This window comes from Harmonia axyridis, chromosome 5, assembly GCF_914767665.1.
Source record: "Harmonia axyridis chromosome 5, icHarAxyr1.1, whole genome shotgun sequence".
Taxonomy (NCBI): domain Eukaryota; kingdom Metazoa; phylum Arthropoda; class Insecta; order Coleoptera; family Coccinellidae; genus Harmonia; species Harmonia axyridis.
The window spans coordinates 5873224-5896409 of NC_059505.1; the positions used below are offsets into that span (position 1 = coordinate 5873224).

Here is a 23186-nt window from a genome sequence, read left to right on the forward strand (position 1 = left end):
ATAACGTAGGTATACCTATAAAGCGGAGCCAGGAATATTTTAATTTTTTTCTTTGACGCCCCCATTGAAAAGATTATATCGGGTGTCCAAAATTCGTTGTCTAGTGAGGGGATCTCAGACGCCCTTTGAGCTAGAAAAAATAAAATGCCGCGATCGATTTTTGAGAGAATTATTTTGGTGAAAACTGTAACCTCATAAATTCAACTGTTTATAAGCTATAAGAGAAAATTGGAAAATGGCGTGAAATGAATCTCTCATAATTTCTTCATTGTTGGTGCTGTCAACATGAAATAAAAACATTTTACAAGCACTTTTTTTAGTGGAATCCATTGGTGTTATAATTTATTTTTTATTGCGATTAGTTTTGAAGTTATAATACAAACTTGTGTTTATTTAAATGTAAACCATAACAGTTTCTTCAACAAATAAAATCGATCTATTTTTCTCCTTTCAAGAAATATATAACATTATACAGGGTGTTTCCTAAACATGCGGCAAAAATTCAGGGGGTTGTTCCTTGGACTATTTTAAGCATGTTTTGTCCTTGGATGATTTTTGAAAAACCTCTTTGTTTCGAAGATACAGGGCGAACAACATTTTTCATATTTTTAAAATTAATAATAGTTTAAATAAAAATGCGTACCGCACTGTGTTTACTAAGTAGGTACAATTTATTTTTGAATTTGTTTAACAACATTCCAATTACTAAAAACGGCCAGTTTTTTGACTAAAAATTGATAAGTGCAGATGGTAAAGGAATACAGATTAAACACGGTTTTCATTTGAATTCGTTTTGTGATGTATTAGCAATTAACATTTTATCTTTGACTATTATGTATGCTGGCTAGAGGTGGTCATTTTCAATAGTTTTTGTAGGTTGAGTTGAATTTTCATGTAATTTTTCATAATAAAATGTTATTATCTGAAATTTTGTTTCCCCTATATCTTCGAAACAAATAGGTTTTTCAAAAATCATCAAAGGACAAAATATTCTTAGAATAGTCCAAGGAACAACCCCCTGAATTTTTGCCGCATGTTTAGGAAACACCCTGTATATAAATTTTTTATCAATCTATAGAAATCATCAAAATTTTCAGTTTCACACTGCAAATCAACCAAGAGTCATAGCTGAGTTCTATATTTTCAACTTAATTACTTATATTGACCGTCTTATTACAGTATAAATTTATAATGTGTTCCATAAATCAAATTGTGAGTAATGGCAAAAAAGGAATTATGACAATCATGAGGAGGTTATTTTTGGTATTTGTTCGTTCAGAAAAAACGACTGGAGGTGATTTTAAGAAAGTTATAATCGGCGAACAAAAAAAAATGCCTCTTTCACACAAAAATATGAGAGTACAGGAATATGATAATACGAGGAATATGAAGAGAAAGGTCAAAGGCTTATTTTTTTTACCAATCTTAAAATGAATAAATTTTTCGTTCAGATTTAAAATTGTTGGTTTTTCGATGATAAAAATTTCCCTTATATATTAACAAACAATTTTCAAAGATGTCTCAATTTTTTTCATCTTTGGGTGGAATACTCAGAATTACTTAGATATGCATTAAAGTCAAACTAGTTTGATTTTACTTACTGACTTGCTTTGAAAATCAAACTTTTTATGTAAAAAAAAATTGACTTGACTTGATTTCCGGTACTTTAGGTTTGGCTTGAAATCAAACTTCTTCAAATAGTTTGAAGCTTGAATATCACATTGCGCAACGTGTCTGAACCTGTATTCTGCCATTCCGCAAATTAGTTATAGTTCATATTTCATATGTTGTGCGTTGTGTCTGAACTCGAAATGTCTAAAACTGAACTTTTTGTATGTAGCTCATACAGATTGGGGTACGAACAAGAACAAAGTGAATCTGATTTTGAAGTTCCCCCCCCCCTGCAAAAACTATGAGGAAAAATCTGTAGACGAGGCAAAATCCATTAACAAAAAAAAAATTAACAGATTCTTTGATTTTAGAAAAGTTCATCGAGTCTACCTGATGAAGGATATTCAATATAAATATCAAGAAATTGACAACTTTGTGTCTATTCCTTTACAATATATATCTTTGTGAAGGAAGAGACACATAGTTGTCAATTTTTTGATATTTATTATTATATTTATATATTACATTTTTTTTATGTTGCCGCAGGCGATTCCAAAACAATGAAAATTGCAATGTGCAAATTATGTAAAAATAACGAACAACGGTATATAATGCCAAAAGTGGAACTAGTTATTTAATGACATTTGATGAAGAGTCATCATAAATTATCAAAATAGTTTATGAATGGTAGCTCCTTCAATCTTAAAGTTGAAAATATACGGTTTCTCTTATTGTACTTGTAATTTTCATCAGCAGGCGGCTCACAGCATTCAATTAATTTTTAAGAAGTTCTGAAGTAAGAATTTTACTTTTCACGAATTTGAGGTGACAAATTGGAGTTGTATAAAAAAAGTTTGAAATAATGTATTTTATTATTGTTTTGAATTAATGTTGGTAGTTTTTAAACCTACCTACTATATATTCAATATGAATATTTCACCCATTCAAGGCATATCTACCGAATGAATTATTTTTCAAACTCTCTCAAACTAGTTTGATAAACAGTTGGAATTTTCAAAGCTGTAACCATTTTCCAATTTGATTCGACTTGAATTATTTTTCATAAAGATTTACTTAATTTCAAGTCAATCTCAAACATTCAAGTCAAACTTGTGCAACTCTAACTTGAATTACCCAATATTAATTTCCTGCATCTTGCAGAGTTGGCTACTTACTGTTAGAGCAGCAAATTGGTTTTCCTACAACTGCTATGGAAAGTAGCGTATTCTTCATAGCTTACACAATTTCAAAACTATGTATTGCTCATACTATGGGAAATATTATTCTCCACGGCACTTTGCCCACACCTCGCTTGGTAGACCAATGAAATTGGGCTTTTGAGTCGTTTCTATGGAAATGCAATAAATTAGCACATACTGTCAACGAAGGTTATTTTGATTTGAATCAATTCCATTACTTGAATTATTGAAATTTGTACAGTTGTAGGAAAAGTATAGTGTGCAACATGTGGAGAAAGTCCTTTTCTCGCTCGTATGTTTGCGGCACTCGCCTTTCAGGCTCGTGCCACAAACTTCCACACTCGCAAGAAAAGTTGGACTTTCCCCACTTGTTATACAATATACTATTTCCTACAACTGCTATGAAAAGTAGCGTTTTCTGCATAGTTCACTCAATTGCAAAACTATGTATTGCGCATACTGTGGGAAATATTATTCCCCACGGCACTTTGCCCACACCTCCCTTGGTAGACCAATGAAATTGGGCTTTTGAGTCGTTTCTATGGAAACGCAATAAATTAGCACATACTGTCAACAAAGGTCATTTTGATTTGATTCAAGTCCATTACTTGAATTATTGAAATTTGTGCAGTTGTAGGAAAAGTATAGTGTGCAACATGTGGAGAAAGTCCTTTTCTCGCTCGTGTGTTTGCGGCACTCGCCTTTCAGGCTCGTGCCACAAACTTCCACACTCGCGAGAAAAGTTGGACTTTCCCCATTTGTTGCACAATATACTATTTTTGTCTAGCACGGCAGCGATAGTTTAGCTAGCCACGGCTCTGGTAATACCTAATGACAATTTTATTCGTGTTATGAATAAAATGAATTATTGTCATAACGGTTGCAGGTGATAAATATCTAATATTGATTAATTCATGAAAGTTGATGTGAAGGAGAATTATGTGTCTCCACTATATTAATATTTACTATGTTGATTTCCGTGATGACTTTTGCCAATTAAGATGAATACGATCCAAGGTGACATGTCAAACCTGTTTTTTTCGAACAACTGATCAGTTTCTAGACAATAGAATAACATTGTAAATAATCTGAAAATTATTCAAATATGATGAACCTTATGTCCATCGAGAACTGGTTCCTGAAGGACATTCAGACATAAGATCAATTCCATTTAACTATCACCTCTACCTTTCAATCCATTTGGAAACAGGGATCTGGTGTCTGAAACCAAAATCGATAGCCATAAATGGAAAACTATCTTTAACCAATGCAGATGAAGGATCATTTTAACCTACATATAAAAATTGAATTGTTTCCCTAATTCTGTGGTAAATCCGTTCATTCTGCCATACATCGTAAAACAAAATCGCGTGGGAATATCTCAGTTTTACACAGATTTCAATTGATTATATTTCATTATTATATGTTGCTACTCGAAACTCTACAGCCATGGATTAATCTATTATTCTATAATCTGTCAAATTTGTGATGCAGAAAACAGGTCTGCTAATAAACATTTTTCAATGCAAAAGACACCATACAGGGTCAGTTTTGACTTGTACATCAAGTCAAAGGAATTAGAATTTTTTCCGATTCAGCTCGGTTGAAAATATACAAGCTGTTAAAAATCCATATGAATAATGTAATTTTTATTTATATATCGCAAATGGAATGGAATCGAAGAAAATTATTTTCGGAATATGAAGGGTGTTTTTTTTGAAGCTATAGAACTTTAAAATGCAATAAAACAACGATGAATTATTCGATTGATATGAATTTCATTTATCCGCAAGATAATCTTGTGGCATTACATTTTAAATATGATTTCTGGCATATGACCGCCACGGCTGGCTCGGATGTAGTCCAATCTGGACGTTCAATTTTCGATGACTTTTTCCAAAATTTGTGTCCGTATATAGGCAATAACACGGCGAATGTTGTCTACCAAATGGTCAAGGGTTTGTGGCTTATCCGCATAGACAAATGACTTTACATAGCCCCACAGAAAGTAGTCTAGCGGTGTTAAATCACAAGATCTTGGAGGCCAATTCACAGGTCCAAAACGTGAAATTAGGCGGTCACCAAACGTGTCTTTCAATAAATCGATTGTGGCACAAGCTGTGTGACATGTTGCGCCGTCTTGTTGGAACCACAGCTCCTGGACATCATGGTTGTTCAATTCAGGAATGAGAAAGTTAGTAATCATGGCTCTATACCGATCACCATTGACTGTAACGTTCTGGCCATCATCGTTTTTGAAGAAGTACGGACCACTGATTCCACCATCCCATAAAGCGCACCTAACAGTCAGTTTTTCTGGATGTAACGGTGTTTCGACATACACTTGAGGATTTGCTTCACTCGAAATGCGGCAGTTTTGTTTGTTGGCGTAGCCATTCAACCAGAAGTGCGCTTCATCGCTTAACAAAATAAAATGGACGTAGTGCGCGATACGTATTCCGCACAGAATCATTATTTTCGAAATAAAATTGCACTATTTGCAAGCGTTGTTCAGGCGTGAGTCTATTCAAGATGAATTGCCAAACCAAACTAAGAATAAATCACTTGACAGCAGTTAAATCGGTCGCCATCTTGAACAGTAATGCCAACTCAAAGTTATATACCGCGAAAAAAAACACCCGTTATTTACAGGGTGTTTTTAAATTCCTAGGTTTCTGCGAGATTTCTTGGTTGATTTTGAGAAAAAGAAGTCCTCTAACCATAGGACCGCAAACGCTATATTTTCGAGATGCAGGGTGTTTCTTGTAGTCCTACTTTTTTGAGGTGATTACACCAGTTTATCGAATCTTTATTAATCTTCGCTACATACATTGGATCAATAATAAAGTATCAAAACTTATAATTAATGTATTCATCACAGCTTACTTACCAACTGAATATTTAAAATGATTCGGATTTTCCTGGGGATTTCTAAAGAATTGTTTGAAATTTTTTTTTTCGAAATCGGTGGCACATACGTCAGAACTACAAAAATCCAAAAAGTAAAGTGAGCCAAAGTCCCTTTTAACTCTTTTCTAAACTACCAGTGGCCTGCCAAAAAAAAATTCTGGAGGAAAGAAGACTCTTCCAGAATAAATAATTAAATTGGCATCAAAATTACTATACACTTATAATTATTTCTTATATCATGACGTTATAAGAAATACAATACAAGATACACTATACGCTCGAAATTATTATTTTATATCTAGACCCAGAATTTCATCTCCCTAATTTGTTTTCGATATTTTTCCTGAATTTTATTTGGTTCTAATGATACAATCAACATGAAACTTTGCATGATGTTTGAAACAATTAGTACATATTTAAATGCAATATTTCATTCCGATCAAATTTGTAGATTCGAAATTAGCGAGACAATGAAATTTCAAACGGCCATATTTACGCAACCCCTTGTCGGATTTCACTTATTATCGAATTCACTTGTAACATTCTATATCCGAATATATATAACCTGAGAATTTCAAGTACCTATGGATCCCTTCGAGAGTTATAGTGTTTACGGACGGCCGGACTAAATTGATTTCGAGTTTTAATTTTATTATGGAAATATCCCTCCATAGTCACTAGTAAACCAAAAAATTCAGCCATTCAGAAGAATCAAGGACGTATTAGACAATCCTATTGACGAATGACTAAACTTCAATCATCGAATTAATGATAGTTGACATATTTTTATCTTACTGTAATGTGGTGTTGAGGCTAATTATTCAATAATGAACTTATTAAAACAAAAGCCAGAATAGGAAACAATATGATGGTGCTCAGAATAAAATACTATATGGAAGATATCACGCGTCGAGCATTTTTTCACAGTTAAAGTCAGCAGTGGTTAATTTATAACCATGAATATCAAGAAGAAGAAAATCAAGGATGAACTTCAACATATTCTAAAACAGAGATATATTTTATTTTGAATCAGCCCCTTCATCAAAAACAATAAAATAAACGTTGAATATATAACGAGTTGATTAACGACTACCAGAGGCGTGCGCTGAAATTTGAAAGAAGGCAAACAATTTTTGAAATTTCATCTAAAAGAATGCTAAATCTATATTTTTGTTTAAAATTTCTTTTTTCCTATTGATATGCCTTAAGGCAAGGTTCAGAAATTGATATGGGGTCTCATTTTCATCAGATAAATGAATTTATATTATTATTATCATTGCTCTTTGTTAATGATTAAAAATGCTAGATAATTCTTATATATACATATATATATATTTTTATATTATAATTATCTTTTTCCTAATATTACAACCTGTTAGGCATTCACACAATGGGTATAGATTAAGGTATAGTTTAAAGATGGCTGCAATGGAATGTTATTTCTATGAAATCGGTAGAATTGGTGAACAAGAACAAGATGAACTAAAGTGGAAACATATTTACTTTCAGTCTTAGTATGAAAGAACTGATTTATTGTAAGATTGTTTCAATGATTTCTCTCCCGACTCAACAGCAGTTTCTAAGTACACTTATTTTATTATATGTCTAGTGATAGTGATAATTTCTTTAGTGTAAATATAAAAAGTGGGAATGATATCTATGTCAAATGATTGTGAGGAAAAAATGGTTACTTATGTGCCAAAAGAGAATCTAAGGTAATGCGACTCGAAGAAAAATAAATATACTAAGTAGGTTTTAGGATTTTTTCTTATAAATTCAAATATTTAATAGGAATTCGAATTAATAGATTTTTCAAATTTTTCTTGAGTAGAGTCTTCGCTAGCCGAACTGCTGCGCTGCCCTATGCAGAGATCCAATTTGCCGCCCTATCAGAAGGCAACTCTGCATAGTTCTACCGATTGTTGAAAAAATCGAAGAAATATCTTTGAAAAATTTTTATAATAACAAAGAGGAAATATTCATTCTCCCTTGTCCAAAAAAAATCTCCCTGATTGCCATAATTCCTTTTTTAGCCATTCACAGGATGATTTGTGTAGATTGAAACAGTAAGAATATGAAAACACTCAGTTTGCATATACATTAAACGATTAAAAAAATTATATAATTGATTGATGATATATAAAGAAAACACTTCTTGTATTTCTTCAGAATAATAAGATGGAAATATTAAAATCAAATTGTTTTTTCAAATTTTCTCGCATTCCTTCGGTAAATCAACATTTTGATTGGAGAATTAAAAATAAAAATTATTCCTGAAACATCAAAGTGCCGCCCCAAAAACGGAATTAGGGAAGTATATGAGGGGTATTATGCGTCATCTGTGATATTTATGAGTATAATGCATAATGCGTCACCCTCCATGGTTTTTTATTAAATTTGTAGGTATGTGTTCCTTCCTGTTGTTCTGGCCGAATTACATGCTCATTCGGTACTTTCTACACATGGGCTTTTTGTTGATCAAGCTTGAAATGCCGCCTCTGAATTTTGTCGCCTTAGGCGTCCGACTACCCCGTATTCCCCTTAAAGGCGGTCCTGTTTTTTAGTGTGGTTGTATATGAGTCATAGAATGTTATCTACTCTCAATATGACTTGACACTTGACAGTACTCTGTAGGTATATCAATTCTAAGTTGTAGGTGAAGCTAACGAGGTTCTGCTATTAGAATTTCTCAACTTATTGATTGCATTAAAATATCAACGAATTCCATAAAATTTTGTTATTATTATTACATGGTGAACTAAGTGCACTCATTCCCGAGAGTTGAAACAAACGAGGATGTCCCTTTCGATCTTGTAATAGGCATATACATTTTATATAGGTACATCAACTTAATAATAAAATAATAATAATAACTGATCTTTATTGATATGTTATCAAATATCGACTACAGTAAATTGACAATTTGAGGATATCGGGTGTTGTGTGTCTAAACATGTACACGACACATTACATGTGATGAATTTTGAAAAACCTATTATAGTCAAAAATGAAAAGAATAGATATAAACGTTCTTTCCTTGAGACAGTTGAAATTCATTGCTGTGAGGACAACCTCAATATTATGACTGGTTCATGTAGACTGAATCCAATTTACACTCATCTAGTTCATACAATAAAGAAGAAGAGTGAAATGTCATATTTCGATGGCGTTCCAACTCAAGGTTGAGGTTATTCCTTATTCTTGAACATTGTGTCAATCTGATATGACAAGAGTTTTTAATGAAATAATTTTGAGAGAAAATACTGAATGAAAAATCATTGTTTCCAGATTAATAATCAGACCATTGAAGCATTTTTAACTATTAACTCCTCAACATCTCGAATTGACGTGAGTCTTATAAGTCATGTTTGTTGTTGTTTTTGTCTTACTGAATGTATATTTCAGCTCCCTGGAGATGGTCACAATGATGACCGAAAGCTAGGATGGTACAATAAATGAGATAGATCTTATAGAGTTTGACTACCACACCCGATATCCTTAAATTGTTCATATAGGTAATCCACTTCACGGTTATTCTTCAAATCAAGTAGGTAACCATGTAGGTGAAGAAACAGTTGGCCAGTTAAAGATTTGACATCCTGAAAGAGTTAAAGTTGAACGAAATTTTTGTGTTCTTTCAAAAATGATGGAATAATTGAAGTTATTGAAAATGCAGGAAATAGGGTGTAATTTCCTCGAAGAAAGTCAATTGAATCGTTCCCTCAAAAAAAAAAGATAGTATCGTAGTTCATCCCAGAATTCCTCATGTGTGAATAAAGCCATCAGAAGCAACACAACAAACAATATTTCGAGCCAAGCCAGCAGCATCTCAAAACGAGAGGAGAAGGTATCCGACGAAAACGAAAGTCGCCTAGGAATGAGCGGATAAATGTACCATCTCCATCACCATCTCATCCACCTGCCTACTAGTAACTAGGAGATAATACACTCATTGTATGCGACATACGTCATAAAAATTTCAGTAGACAACAGGTGAATCAGGAGCAATAACTTACCAGTCCCAGAGCACATCTCCCCGTAAAACGCAAGGCTACAACGAGAGGCTGCTATCGTAAAGAAGGCGTGTCTCCCACAGGCCCGGCCCACCTGTCAAACTGACCGTGACAGTTGCGCGCCAGCACTCTCGCAGCCTCCCGAGATCTTTTCTCGCTAGTGACGAGAGATGACATCCTGAATCGAGTCGGGAAAAACAGAGTGAGAGCAACACCGACGTCTTTCACAAACGCCGGCGCTTCGAACCGCGTACTGACGAAAATGTTAAAGCTGCGGACGCGTTTGTAGTGTAGCCCGCGACAGTGGTGGGGATAGAGCTTCTCTCGCGCTGTCACTCACTCAGTCAACGCTGAGCTTTCGCTGGAGGAGGTCGTAGCAGTGATGCTCCTTCTTCGTGTTACCACCTTCAGTGTCGAGTGCTTTGACATTTGATTGAAAATCGACACCTCAAGTGACTTGATCCTCATGTATACGAGCTTCATGGTTGTGTATGTTGTGTCCTGTTGTGTTATGATTGATTGTATGAAGTGAATTTTGCTTAAAAACTGGTTGGAACTGCGAATTTGGCACCATTTTGCGACAATTGAGGAGATTGGAGGACTCAGCTCCAATTGGCAGGATGCCCAGAAGAAAACAGGATTGTCCCAAAAGGATGAAATGTAAGTGTTGCGATTTTCGATGTTTTATGCGCAAATGCGGCACCGGAACAACGTGGAAAACATGTGCTTTCGCTCCCAAACACTACGGGGACCCTTTTTACCCAAATCGAAGGAAAACAAACTGCTGCCTTCGACATCTAGAAGACATCGACGTGGTCTGACCACCTGAGCATTGGCCACTAGTCCTTCTGCAGCTTCTTGTCTGAAATATGATACCTATCTCATCAAACCAACATCTTTAGAGATACTCAAAATACCTCAAATGAGGCAAGGTGTTTCTTCAAGCTTTAGGGAAGCTTCTCAATCCTAGAGAGTCATATTACTGGTTGGTGCTCAACTATTGCTTGAATAAAGATTGAGCAGCTTGAATGTGGCTCGCCAAATGCAAAATTGAAGAGGTTGAGTTGAAACCAAAGGATTTATACCCACTTGGCTTGTCACCTTCTTTTTATCTAACATGCAATGGATTGATAGCATATGACATAAAATGTCTGCATCACTAACTCATCACGTGGAAATCAGAACACATTGGAAATTGTCTCTGTGTGGTCCCGGGGCCAATCGTGTTGAAAAAGACGAATGGTCTTGTTTACGATCATTGCCTGCTTGTGCTCTTGCATTGACAACGTACATTCGTACATCAGCGAAATTGGGATATGTCCTGGCATTAGTCATGTACGAATTCCCGAAATAGTTCTTTCGGTTGTCAGATATATAGCTGTAGTTTCGTTATTTATGGCCCATAAAGACTTAATTGTTCGTAAGTGAGATTTGTTCAAGTTATGTTTGTCTGTTTCTATTTCCGTCATGCAAGTCCCAAATATTTCATACGGTTGACGAATGAAGATCCTGTCGTTACATCAACGTAAATGGGTGTTATTTATTGGCTTTTATATTTGGAATGTCGTCGTTTTATCCAACCGGCTGGATGCTAAAGCTGCGCTCCATTTCTGAAAATACAGATTGTGGTTTCAGGCGTTTAATTTGGATGTTGACGAAATAATTAATGGCTGATCGGATTCCCTAGGACATTTGGGCAGCATAAGGTTTCTGAGGCTTCTGATCTCACAGGAAATTATAATTTGGATATTCTATTTTGTGGTGCCAATGTTATCGAAAGCTCCCTTATTTTAACTGAGAGCTTTCTTTTGCTATATGTTCACTTCATATTCGTTGACTCAGGTGCTTTTTAGTTAATTTGGGTCTTGACAAAATGATCGATGGCTTGTTGGATTCTCTGGAACATTGAACATCATAAGATTTCTGAGAATTTTGATCTGAATTGACAGGAAACTATAATTTGGAGGTTCTGATGTTACTGAGGACCTCTTGATTTTTACTGACTGCTTTAAAACTGATGCCTTTTATTATATGCTTACTACCTGTTCGTTTTTGTGATGATGTTAAGGTTAAGATTTAATTCAAGGGGGATCCATTTCACTGAAACCTAATGGTCTATTGTGCTCTCATCAGAGATGTTCTCCTCATTATGTGATCTTCAGCTCGTCTTCCTGTTCCAGTGTTCTAATAAACTGCAGTATCTAGGATGGCTTCAGAAAAGCTACTTCCCCACTTCTACAAGTTTTTTGTACAAAGCAAATTTTACGTTGACTAGTGATGGCGAGGCATTCAATCACCAGGAGATCCGGAGTTTCTTCTTCCTTTCCACACAATCTGCAATCGTCGTTTTCTGCTAGATTCATTCTCATGAGGTGCTTCCTAAGGCGGCAATGCCCTGTAAGGAATCCAGTGAGGAGTTGCATCATATTCTTGCTAAGATCCAGATATTTCTTGGATCTCGTAGTGTCACAATTTCTAAGAAACTCTTTGGAATGATTCAACCCAGGAAGATTTCCTTCTACTGAACCCTTTCTTGCAGGTACATTCGCCTATACCACAGAACGGTTCCGGGCCAATGAAAGGAGTTTGTGCTCCTTTTCTGGCAAGTGTGTTGGCCTCTTCATTTCCTTCAGTGACCAGAATTCCAGACTAAAAATATAATAAGGTGATAATTTAATGCAAATGAATAATTATGCAACATGAACAAAACTAGACAATAATCGAAGTCATTGACATTGAAAGTCATTATTTATCGTGTGAACCCATTGAGTATTTCCATCAATTGATCAACAATAAAGCCAATAGATTAAATATTTCATGCAGACTGATATGTGAATTTTTATGGAGTATGGTGTGATTTTATTTGAAGAAAAATCATGTTGATTGAAATTCAACATGCCTAGCCGAATTCAATATTAAGTTTGGTGATAAATGATGATATAATACAATTCAATTTGTTGATTTTTATTCACCAAATGGCGTTCCACCTCCCGAATAGATATTCCAGTTTGACATTTTTGAACACTTGTTGCGTTTGTGTCGAAATCGATTTGACGTCAACAAAAATATCCAAAATACAAAGAGAAATAATTTCAGGAATTATACCTTTCCCATGCGGTGAAGCACAGGTATTTATGAATAAAACGGTCGGTATTCTGTATATTAATATGTAAATTCGTCACTTTCATCAGTGCCATTAGTTATTCAGTCTCCAGCTATAAATAACTCAACTGCGGGAAATTAGCTGCGACAAGTTTCATTTGGAATTTTATCCAACTTGAAATATGGGACTTAATTCTGCCGCGCTGACCTCTTGCAGCCGGTGCCATCAATATATTTCTTCTTGGGAAAGTATCAATCAAACGTCTTACGAAATTCCAGAAGAAAGTTCACGAAATGGTAACCTGAGGAGGTCACCGCTGAAAAAGACGACCAGCCGAGCAAATTATGAGGTGAATCTTTTGTCAAACAACCTCTGCGTGATCTCTCACAGGATTCTATGTTTATGATGTAATTTTCGATGACTGTCCGATACATTTTGGGCAATATCTCACCAAGAACTTCACAAATGCTGGTTTTAAAATCGTCAATAGTCGTAGGATCGGCATGATCACTATATTTTATAAAAACTCACAAAAATTATCGAATGGCGATAAATCACTAGATCTTGATGGCCAATTAACATCGCTGAATTTTTTCGCAATAATGTGTGGCCTGTTTCATAATCTTGCTAAAACCACATCTCTTCCAATTTCATATCATTAATTTCAGGCCAAAAAAATCGGTAATCGCGATTAGAACTGACAGTCTGAGTGACACCGTCTTCATTTTCAAAGAAGTACGGGCCAATCATTCCACCATACCAAATTGCACACCATACCTAAGTGACTTTTTGTGAATTCAATAGTCTCTCGGACCTCTTGAAGGGTTTTCACTGCCCCATATGCAACAATTTCTACTTTAGCCACCGAGCAAAGAATGTGCTTTGTCGCTGAAGAACATTAAATATGAGAAATCGTCATCCAAACATTGTTCAATCACCCAATTGGCATAATATTCTACGCATCAAATTGTCAGCCGGCTTCAGTTCTTGTGCCAACTGAACCTTATGAGGATGGAGCTGCAAATGCAGATGCAAAATACGCCATAGCTTGTCGCGAGAGAGGCCCAAATGTTGTGCGCGCCAAGGAAGGGTTGAATATGGATCTTCTTCACCACTTTCAATTACAGCAGCGATATTTTCGGTTAATAGTGCATTTCGATGATCTATAATGGGTCTCAAGACATCACAGATCCAGTCTCTTCGAATTTTTCCACTGTCTTACCAAGATGGACGATTATGTCGGCCATGATCTGCACGAAACGCATTTACTACAGAATAATTATTTTTGTAGTAAGTTTTCACAATTTCCACACGTTCAACAGTAGATAAACGATCCATATTGTTAAATGGCCAACACCTGACGCATCGGATGAAAGTTCTCTTTGACATATGTCATTGAAACAGAGCTAACGGAGCAATCAAAACATTTATCTTATATCCTAAAAGTTTGATAAATAGTGCTTGCTCAAAATCAAATACGCCTAAAATGAAAAAAAAACCTAAAACAACCATTCTCTCTTGTCCAATACCTAATGGGTGTTTTTTTCGAGGTATATAACTTTAAGTTGATATTACTGTTCAAGATGGCGACTGATTTAACAGCTGTCAAGTGATTTATTCTCAACTTGGTTTGGCAATTCATCATGAATAGACTCACGCTTGGACAACGCTTGCAAATAGTGCAATTTTATTTCGAAAATAATGGTTCTGTGCGGAATACGTATCGCGCACTACGTCCATTAGCGATGAAGTGCACTTCTGGTTGAATGGTTACGTCAACAAACAAAACTGCCGCATTTGGAGTGAAGCTAATCCTCAAGTTTATGTCGAAACATCGTTACATCCAGAAAAACTGACTGTTTGGTGCGCTTTATGGGCTGGTGGAATCATTGGTCCGTACTTCTTCAAAAACGATGATGGCCAGAACGTTACAGTCAATGGTGATCGGTATAGAGCCATGATTACTAACTTTTTCATTCCTGAATTGAACAACCATGATGTCCAGGAGCTGTGGTTCCAACAAGACGGCGCAACATGTCACACAGCTCGTGCCACAATCGATTAATTGAAAGACACGTTTGGTGACCGCCTAATTTCAAGTTTTGGACCTGTGAATTGGCCTCCAAGATCTTGTGATTCAACACCGCTAGACTACTTTCTGTGGGGCTATGTAAAGTCATTAGTCTAAGCGGATAAGCCACAAACCCTTGACCATTTGGAAGACAACATTCGCCGTGTTATTGCCGATATACGGCCACAAATGTTGGAAAAAGTCATCGAAAATTGGACGTCCAGATTGGACTACATCCGAGCCAGTCGTGGCGGTCATATGCCAGAAATCATATTCAAAATGTAATGCCACAATATTATCTTGCGGATAAATAAAATTCATATCAACCGAATAATCCATCGTTGTTTTATTGCAATTTAAAGTTTTATAGCTCTAAAAAACACCCTTTATATGTATTGGTGATTCTTAATTGGTACTTAATTCTAAGGTTCTACAATCCATGAACATACTTTAGTGAATCTGCTTAGATACCTTTGATTTATTTCGATTTACATAATTTGGCTTTGTTTCAACTTTTTTATAACATATTACACAAAACACCATAATTCAATCAAAAATTCCATTATCAACAATAAAAAATTAATTGGTTCCCGAATTCTTACGTGAGATATTTTTTTCGAAGGATTGTGAAATAGCAGTTAGTGTCATCGGATATCCTTCTCTAAAGTAGTAAAAGACAGAAACCACTTTGATATCGTGAAAATGCGTCTCGAATGAGCACATTCCCAACATTAGATATGCCAAGATTGATGTTTCATTGTAATAGTTATATTTAAATGTGGAGAGACATAAAATTAGAATTATAAATAGCCTCTTGGCGTTGGCAATACGAAAAGGGCAATAAATCAATCCCGTATTTCCTAAATATTCTCACACACACACACACGGACGCATAGAAAATGTGGTATATATTATTTATACACTGCTAGCCTAATCGGCCTAATCTTATCTAACCAACTATAAAAATATGGAGTTGCGTGTTCATATTTTGGCTGTGTGTTTTTCTAAGCAAATTGTTGAATAATTCACGCTGTAATTTTACAAATGGACGTCGATTCGAGGTCAGTTATCACTCCATTTTTTATTTGGAAAAGCTCTGAAAATTTCAGTAGAAAATTAATAATTCTTATAATAATAAAATTCTTATTCTTCTTATCATACCATCTAGTGAGCACCTGCTGATGCAAGATGCAATACAGGTATTTCTTTTAAATCCAGAATAAAACTTTCGGAATCTTTCAACTCCACTGCATTTTTTTGTAATAATTATTTCAAATTTCGATTGATCAAAAGTTAATAGACTCCACTGTATCAAATCTAATGTGTAATTCACGACTTAATCTCTTAATTTCTTTGGAACTGTTAGAAATTTACTATATGGAAAAATTCTCTCCTGATTATAGTTTATATTCTTTGTACATATTTAATCAAGTTTCTTCAATGTGTGAAAGTTGTGAACTTCTCAAGCTTATAGATATTTTGCGGGTTAAGAGGACCAGTAGTGGTAGTTCGACATAGGCTTTTTTAATAAAATTTAGTGCTCCCGTTTTAATATTTTCTGATACACTATTAAATGCGTTGATGTTCAACCTCAGAGTAATAAACATGAATAGAGGGAGCATATGTCATTTTCAGTAAGCTCATTTTGTACCCAACATGAACTATCAAATTTGACATGAAGCTCGCGGAAATGAAAACATATCACAAATAAAGCACTTCTTATGTCCCATAATGAATCAACGTTTCATATTTACTCGAAATATATTGAAATGAATACCTAAATATATCAGAAATTCAGAAAAAAACTGCAAGCGCGCCAAACGACGTGAAACAACGGATGACACTAGGAGAGCAATAGTTGCCAAACCTTGGATTTGAGCAGGTAGATACAAAAAATAATAAGTATTCTGCTTATTATAAATTCGACAGTTAGGAAAAATATCGGACTCCAAATATTCAAATTTGCATATTCAATTGAGAATCATTCAAATAAATATATTTCATTCGATATAATATACATTCATAACGATATATTAAAATTGTGGATTTGAAAATATATCACAATCCGACAACGTAATCTAACCAAGTTGGGGATATATAAAAATTGCGTATACTCCCTCCATCTATGTTTATTACTCTATGTGTTCAACGAACAAATTTCTTTCCAAGATTACAGATTTACTAAGCAAATTTATTCACTTATTGAGACCAATATACGATCAAATTCTTATCGAGCCAACCACATAGAATTATCGTTGTAACAACGTCAAAACACGGCAAATTTAGTAGGAAGGTCAATAATACCACGTTACTATGTTTGTTTTATCTTTTCCGTAATTCTATAAATATTCCACAACATATATTTAGACAGAGAAAGAAGCGTTAATAGAATAAATTCTTGTCCTATTTATTGACATGCCCATTATTAGACTTCAAACGACGATATACATAAATTAGACAATATGAATTTGTCATTGAATATTCCAAAAAACCTTTGAAATTTGAATTGTTCATATCTTTTATTACGTGAATAGAAAAGAATTTAGTGAACATATCAGAAACTCCATTTGAAGTAAACAAGTATGTCTAGCTTCAAATTTCGGTATTTTCCACAGTAAAATGTAGGTAATAGTTATTTTGAGAATCTAAAAAGAATAGTTTTTGTCAACATGAATTTTTCCCCCTGAATGTAAGAATGTATTGTATCAAAATAACTTTAACAATGAAAGACTATCATATAAAATGATCTTCGAGAAAGAAAACGGTGAAATCTATATAGAAAACAAAAGTGTTCGTATATGGCAGTGAATTATTTACCTATACTTACAAATTACATCACCCATGATGGGGGTCTTTTTGAATCTTCCTTTTCATTCGGATTTTTTGACAAATATTTATGCTAATTGATAACCACCTTTTATGTGCTCGGTACAGAGAAGTGAATATTTTGAGACCTCATTGAACATTTTCAATCTCGAAAAAAGTATTTATAAAAGAGTTCGAAACATAGATCATAAAAACATAATGTTCTATGGTTGTTTTATCAGATCAGAAAAACAGGTTTAATTTGGAAAGTGTTAAGCCGAAATCTCTTCATCGATCAACTTTATATAAGCGCTCAAAAAAATTTAAGTGAAATCTTAGGGACAAATTCTGAGATTCTGAGAAATTTTACAATATTTTTATCTTTCAATGACACGATTCTCTTCATGAACATTCGTTTCACTGGTTCTGAATCTGATTTCTGAATTTCAAGAGAATTGGATAGTTTTTGTCTGATTATTAGGAATTCCTCGAAAATTTCATATCTATATAACTCTGGAACCATCCGAAGGAATTTTGCCCATTAACGAACCCAACTGAGGTTTTCGGACACTGAATTGAATGCTAAATTTATTATTTCGAAATATTTTTCCTGAAAAAAAAAATTAACGTCATAATGACGAACAGAGGAATTCTTGTGAAAAATTCATTGCCAAAAGAGGTTTCTCACTAATTACCATCTGATTCATTCGCCTTTAACAGGGTCAGTTTTATCGAATCTTTCATCTTTCCCGTATTGCTTGACATTAAAGGGTCGCACACACGTTCAGAGCACTTTTGGAGTAACTCCTAGAGAAAGGATTGGCGAGGCGAGAGTAAGGCAGTAAACCACGTTGTTTGGGTCGATATCTGGACGCCGCTGTGCGTGTGTAACAACTCATTCATCGTTCCACCATTCATATACTGGGCCATGTCTCCCACTATGAAATCGTTTTAGGTGCATGTTAGACCACCAAATTAGATATTTCAATACTCTCAAGGTCGTCTGACCGCCGTTAGAATTGTTCGCTGCTTGTTTTCGATCAGTTTTGCCCGGAGGAACACATAAAAATCTAGATATAATTAATGGATGATTCACTCCGAGACTCGGAGAATCGTTTGGAGATATACAGGAAGTATTTAGGATGATTATTATGGGCTCGCTGAAAATCATATCAAATTATAATAGGTATCACTGATTTTATTTGAGGTAGTTTTTTCGAACAGAAATTATTTTCTGCTGAAGAATATAGAAAATATTTTATCTTCAAAAACTATCAACTGAGAAGATACACCGATTCAATATTTCATTTCAATTTTTTATTTCAGAATTTCATTTTCTATTTCTTTCACTTTGATTTACCCAGAAGTGAATGACAAAAATTCATTAGATATTTTTGCAGTATCACCATTAATTGTTAACAGATATTTTGCCTTGTTAGAACTGTTTTCATCTTAATCTAAAAGCAATAGATAGGACAATAGATTTTGGATTTGATGTGACCGGATCCTCCGCCATTTTGCAACAAAATACAAATTTAGGTACACGTCTGTTTCTGAATGATTTTTTTCAACAAAGAAATAATTAGTTGATAATACACCCTGATTTATTGAGATTATCAAAAGTTAAATAACATTTTTCAGTGATATCAATTGATAAAGAATTAATACATTTCATTCGAAACCTGATAATCATTTTGATAAAAAGCCTAAATATACAGTATACCAGCTGTTCTTCTCATTCGTTCTGTTTTTCTGAGAAATATTGCGAGGCATATGAGAGCCGGTATAGAACATATTGAAACTTATAGGTACATACAATATGAAATATATAAAAGAAAAGGTACCTGCTAGCCATTGGTCAATGAAAAACAATGTATTATGTTTATATGCAAAAAATTGTACACTATCACCCTCAAAGTAAACCTCTTTTGATATAAAATACTTACACATTGAAACGAATGTCTGAAAATTTTTAAAAAAGGCTTAAAATTGCTGTACAAAATGAGTTTTCTCAAGAAAATCTGATATCTTTTCATTCGAAATACAAAATCTCTAACAGATTCTTCATTCTATGTTTTCATCCATAAAAATCGCTTAGACATTGTAATGAACGATTGAAATGTAGCAACAAGGACAGCTTGAGCCTTGATACTGATGCGTGAATATAAAAAAAATGTTATTCCATTTATTGAATTCCTTTCAGTGCATTTTACATTTTACGAAATACAAAATCTCTAACAGATTCTTCATTCTATGTTTTCATCCATAAAAATCGCTTAAACATTGTAATGAACAAAGGAAATGGAACAACAAGGACAGCTTCAGCCTTGATACTGATGCATGAATATAAAAAAAATGTTATTCCATTCATTGAATTCCTTTCAGTGCATTTTTCGAAAAATCATGTTTCGAAACTACCTTCGCCTAGTGTACTCAAAAACAATTTAAAAAAATCCATTTTATTTTTTGATCTGCATTATAACAATATGATGATTCAGCAAATTCTGAAAAAATTAGGATCATGCAGTGGCATGCTTTAATATTCATATTGTTTTCTTACTCAAAGAAGAAAATTTTGAATATAGAAACTAATAAAATTATAAACTCTCATTTTTATTCATTGAATTTTTTCAAGTTCCTATTCTGTTAACCTTCCATTCATTCTTTTTCAATACGAGAAATCACGTTGAGAAATAAATCTCCGAATGAAATAACGTCATCTGCATTAAGCTGTCAACCAGCCATCTATGAATATCCAATGTAATGAATGAATTTATTTATAACTTACAATCAATTTGCTGTTTCAAATTGTAAGTATCACTGTAACACCTCATTGTAGAGTTTAATTCCCATAAATATCTCCCTCAAGGTTTTGTTCGGTTTCGATGACTCACTCCAATTCGTAATAGAAATGGAGAATTCTAATGGATGTGTTGTGGATGACCGTAAACATACTTTTTGAGTGGTTTACACTGAACCGTACCAGCTTATGTGCTAATAGTATGTCACCCTTTTAAACTTAATTAATATAATGGAAACATTTCAACACCTAACCGTATATGTACTGAAGATAGAGATGTTCTCTTTGTATATGAATAGTACTCGTATTTCTATGAAAGTTTTAGCTCCTCTAAGATTACCATGTTTTCCTCCATATTCACATTATTTTTGAAGCTGACACTTACTTTTCAATCGATAATAAGGAATGCGATCTAAAATGAATTTCCAGTCAAATATAAACTACTAAATGTGTTACTGTCTCAAAACGAAACAAAAAACGAAATACAACTAATGCATTATTATTTATTGAAATTTATTGTCTTATTTTCATAGTTTTTTTTTAATTATAAACTTTAATCAACGACAAACACCGTAACAGTTGCAACAGTTCTAATTATACAGAAAGAAATTGTATGAAATTTGAATGGAACTTTTGAATTCTTGAGAAAATCTTAGACATTGTTATCTACGTCGTCCAAATCTGAAATATCAATTCTGCAATAATTTTAGATGAAGGTGTCATTAATAAAGGGTGTTTTTTTAGAGCTATAGAACTTTAAATTGCAATAAAACAACGATGGATTATTCGATTGACATGAATTTTATTTATCCGCAAGATAATCTTGTGGCATTACATTTTGAATATGATTTCTGGTATATGACCGCCACGGCTGGCTCGGATGTAGTCTAATCTGGACGTCCAATTTTCGATGACTTTTTCCAACATTTGTGGCCGTATATCGGCAATAACACGGCGAATGTTGTCTTCCAAATGGTCAAGGGTTTGTGGCTTATCCGCATAGACCAATGACTTTACATAGCCCCACAGAAAGTAGTCTAGCGGTGTTAAATCACAAGATCTTGGAGGCCAATTAACAGGTCCAAAACGTGAAATAAGGCGGTCACCAAACGTGTCTTTCAATAAATCGATTGTGGCACGAGCTGTGTGACAGTATGTATTCCGCACAGAACCATTATTTTCGAAATAAAATTGCACTATTTGCAAGCGTTTTTCAGGCGTGAGTCTATTCATGATGAATTGCCAAACAAAACTGAGAATAAATCACTTGACAGCTGTTAAATCGTTCGCCATCTTGAACAGTAATGCCAACTTAAAGTTATATACCTCGAAAAAAAGCACCCGTTACAACTAATGCATTATTATTTATCGAAATTTAATTTAATTAAATTTTTTAATTATAAACTTTAATCAATGACAAACACCGTAACAGTTGTAATTATACAAGAAAAAATCGTATGAAATTTGAAAGGAACTTTGGAATTTCTGAGAAAATCTTAGACATTGTTATGCACGTCGTCTAAATCAGAAATATTGATTTTATAATAATTTTAGATCTGTGTGTCATTAATATAATACAATCCGTTCAGTGCCGACACCATCTCAGAAAAATCCATAACATCAAAAGGGTATTAACCGAACCCAAGTCAGCGCCATCATTTCAATCAGACGTCCACCCTTGACTTACGGAGACACCTGGTATTTCAGTTCCGTCCAAAGAATCTCGCGACACGTCTACACATACCCGCCATAATGCAGATTCTATGTTCCCCAGACATTATCTGCGTGTCACTCCGCCAAGCTCATCAGTCAAGTCAGTTCAGCATGAAACAATAGTAAAGACATGTGGAGCGAAATGGAGCGATGTGTAAACTTCATGTAACCTATATTTATAGAGTCGAGCAAGGTAACAATGGTGAAAATAACATTTGCAGCTCACAGAGTGGTGGGCTGCAGTTGTTTGTGAATGTCACGCAAAGTAGAGTGATGACCATTGTCACTGACAACTGATAAATTAGCTTTATGCAGTTCTTACACACCTCCGTTTAGGATAAGGAAAAACTTATGGGACGTTCGCGACATCGAGAAGGAAGAAGATATGGTCGTGTTCTATGGTAGACAATTGGGACGGAGTGACAGTTGATTGATGGTTGGCTGGTGGCCGGAAAACACGGTGGCGTGTTATTAAATACGATCGCTTAGAATAACCCTCTTAAAAATGACCGTGACTAATGGACCGGGTCGATTCTATGACAATGGACATATGACTATGGCGCTGTTTGAAAATTCGAAACTCTGGAGGAACGCTGGCTTCCTAGATAATGAGGAAAAGTAGTGGAGAATTCTTCTATGGTTCGATATCATTTTTGAAGGTTATGTTGTCATCAGATCTGTTCAATGAAATTGTAATTTCAGTGATCAACCAAAACATTTCCAAATATTATGGAACTCTGAAATTCTTGAGAGTCTACTCTGCAACAAATGCTTACAATTTCAAGATGAAAATTTATTTACACATTTACATACGTATCATAACAAACATACATATCAAATTTTCTCTGAGTTTATCTTACAATATTTTTGTAGATCCTACTTTATATTAAGTGCTCCTACAGTAAGGATCATTTCATGATTATTAATCATAATCTTTAATTACCTAAAGATTCTTGACTTA

At 34.4% G+C, this 23186-nt stretch overlaps 2 protein-coding genes across 2 annotated transcripts in view; one reads left to right on the forward strand and one right to left on the reverse strand.

Annotated features, from left to right (window-relative positions):
• Window positions 1-9898, reverse strand: part of LOC123679806 (zinc finger protein 26-like) — an 82932-nt gene extending 73034 nt beyond the window's left edge. Inside the window, exon 1 of the mRNA XM_045617299.1 lies at window positions 9737-9898. Coding sequence (XP_045473255.1) covers window positions 9737-9752 — 16 coding nt within the window. The 5' untranslated portion in view covers window positions 9753-9898. The remainder of the gene's footprint in view (window positions 1-9736) is intronic.
• Window positions 9899-9916: 18 nt separating this feature from the next.
• The window catches only part of LOC123679805 (protein tiptop), a 211383-nt gene continuing 198113 nt past the window's right edge, over window positions 9917-23186 (forward strand). Inside the window, exon 1 of the mRNA XM_045617298.1 lies at window positions 9917-10393. Coding sequence (XP_045473254.1) covers window positions 10354-10393 — 40 coding nt within the window. The 5' untranslated portion in view covers window positions 9917-10353. The remainder of the gene's footprint in view (window positions 10394-23186) is intronic.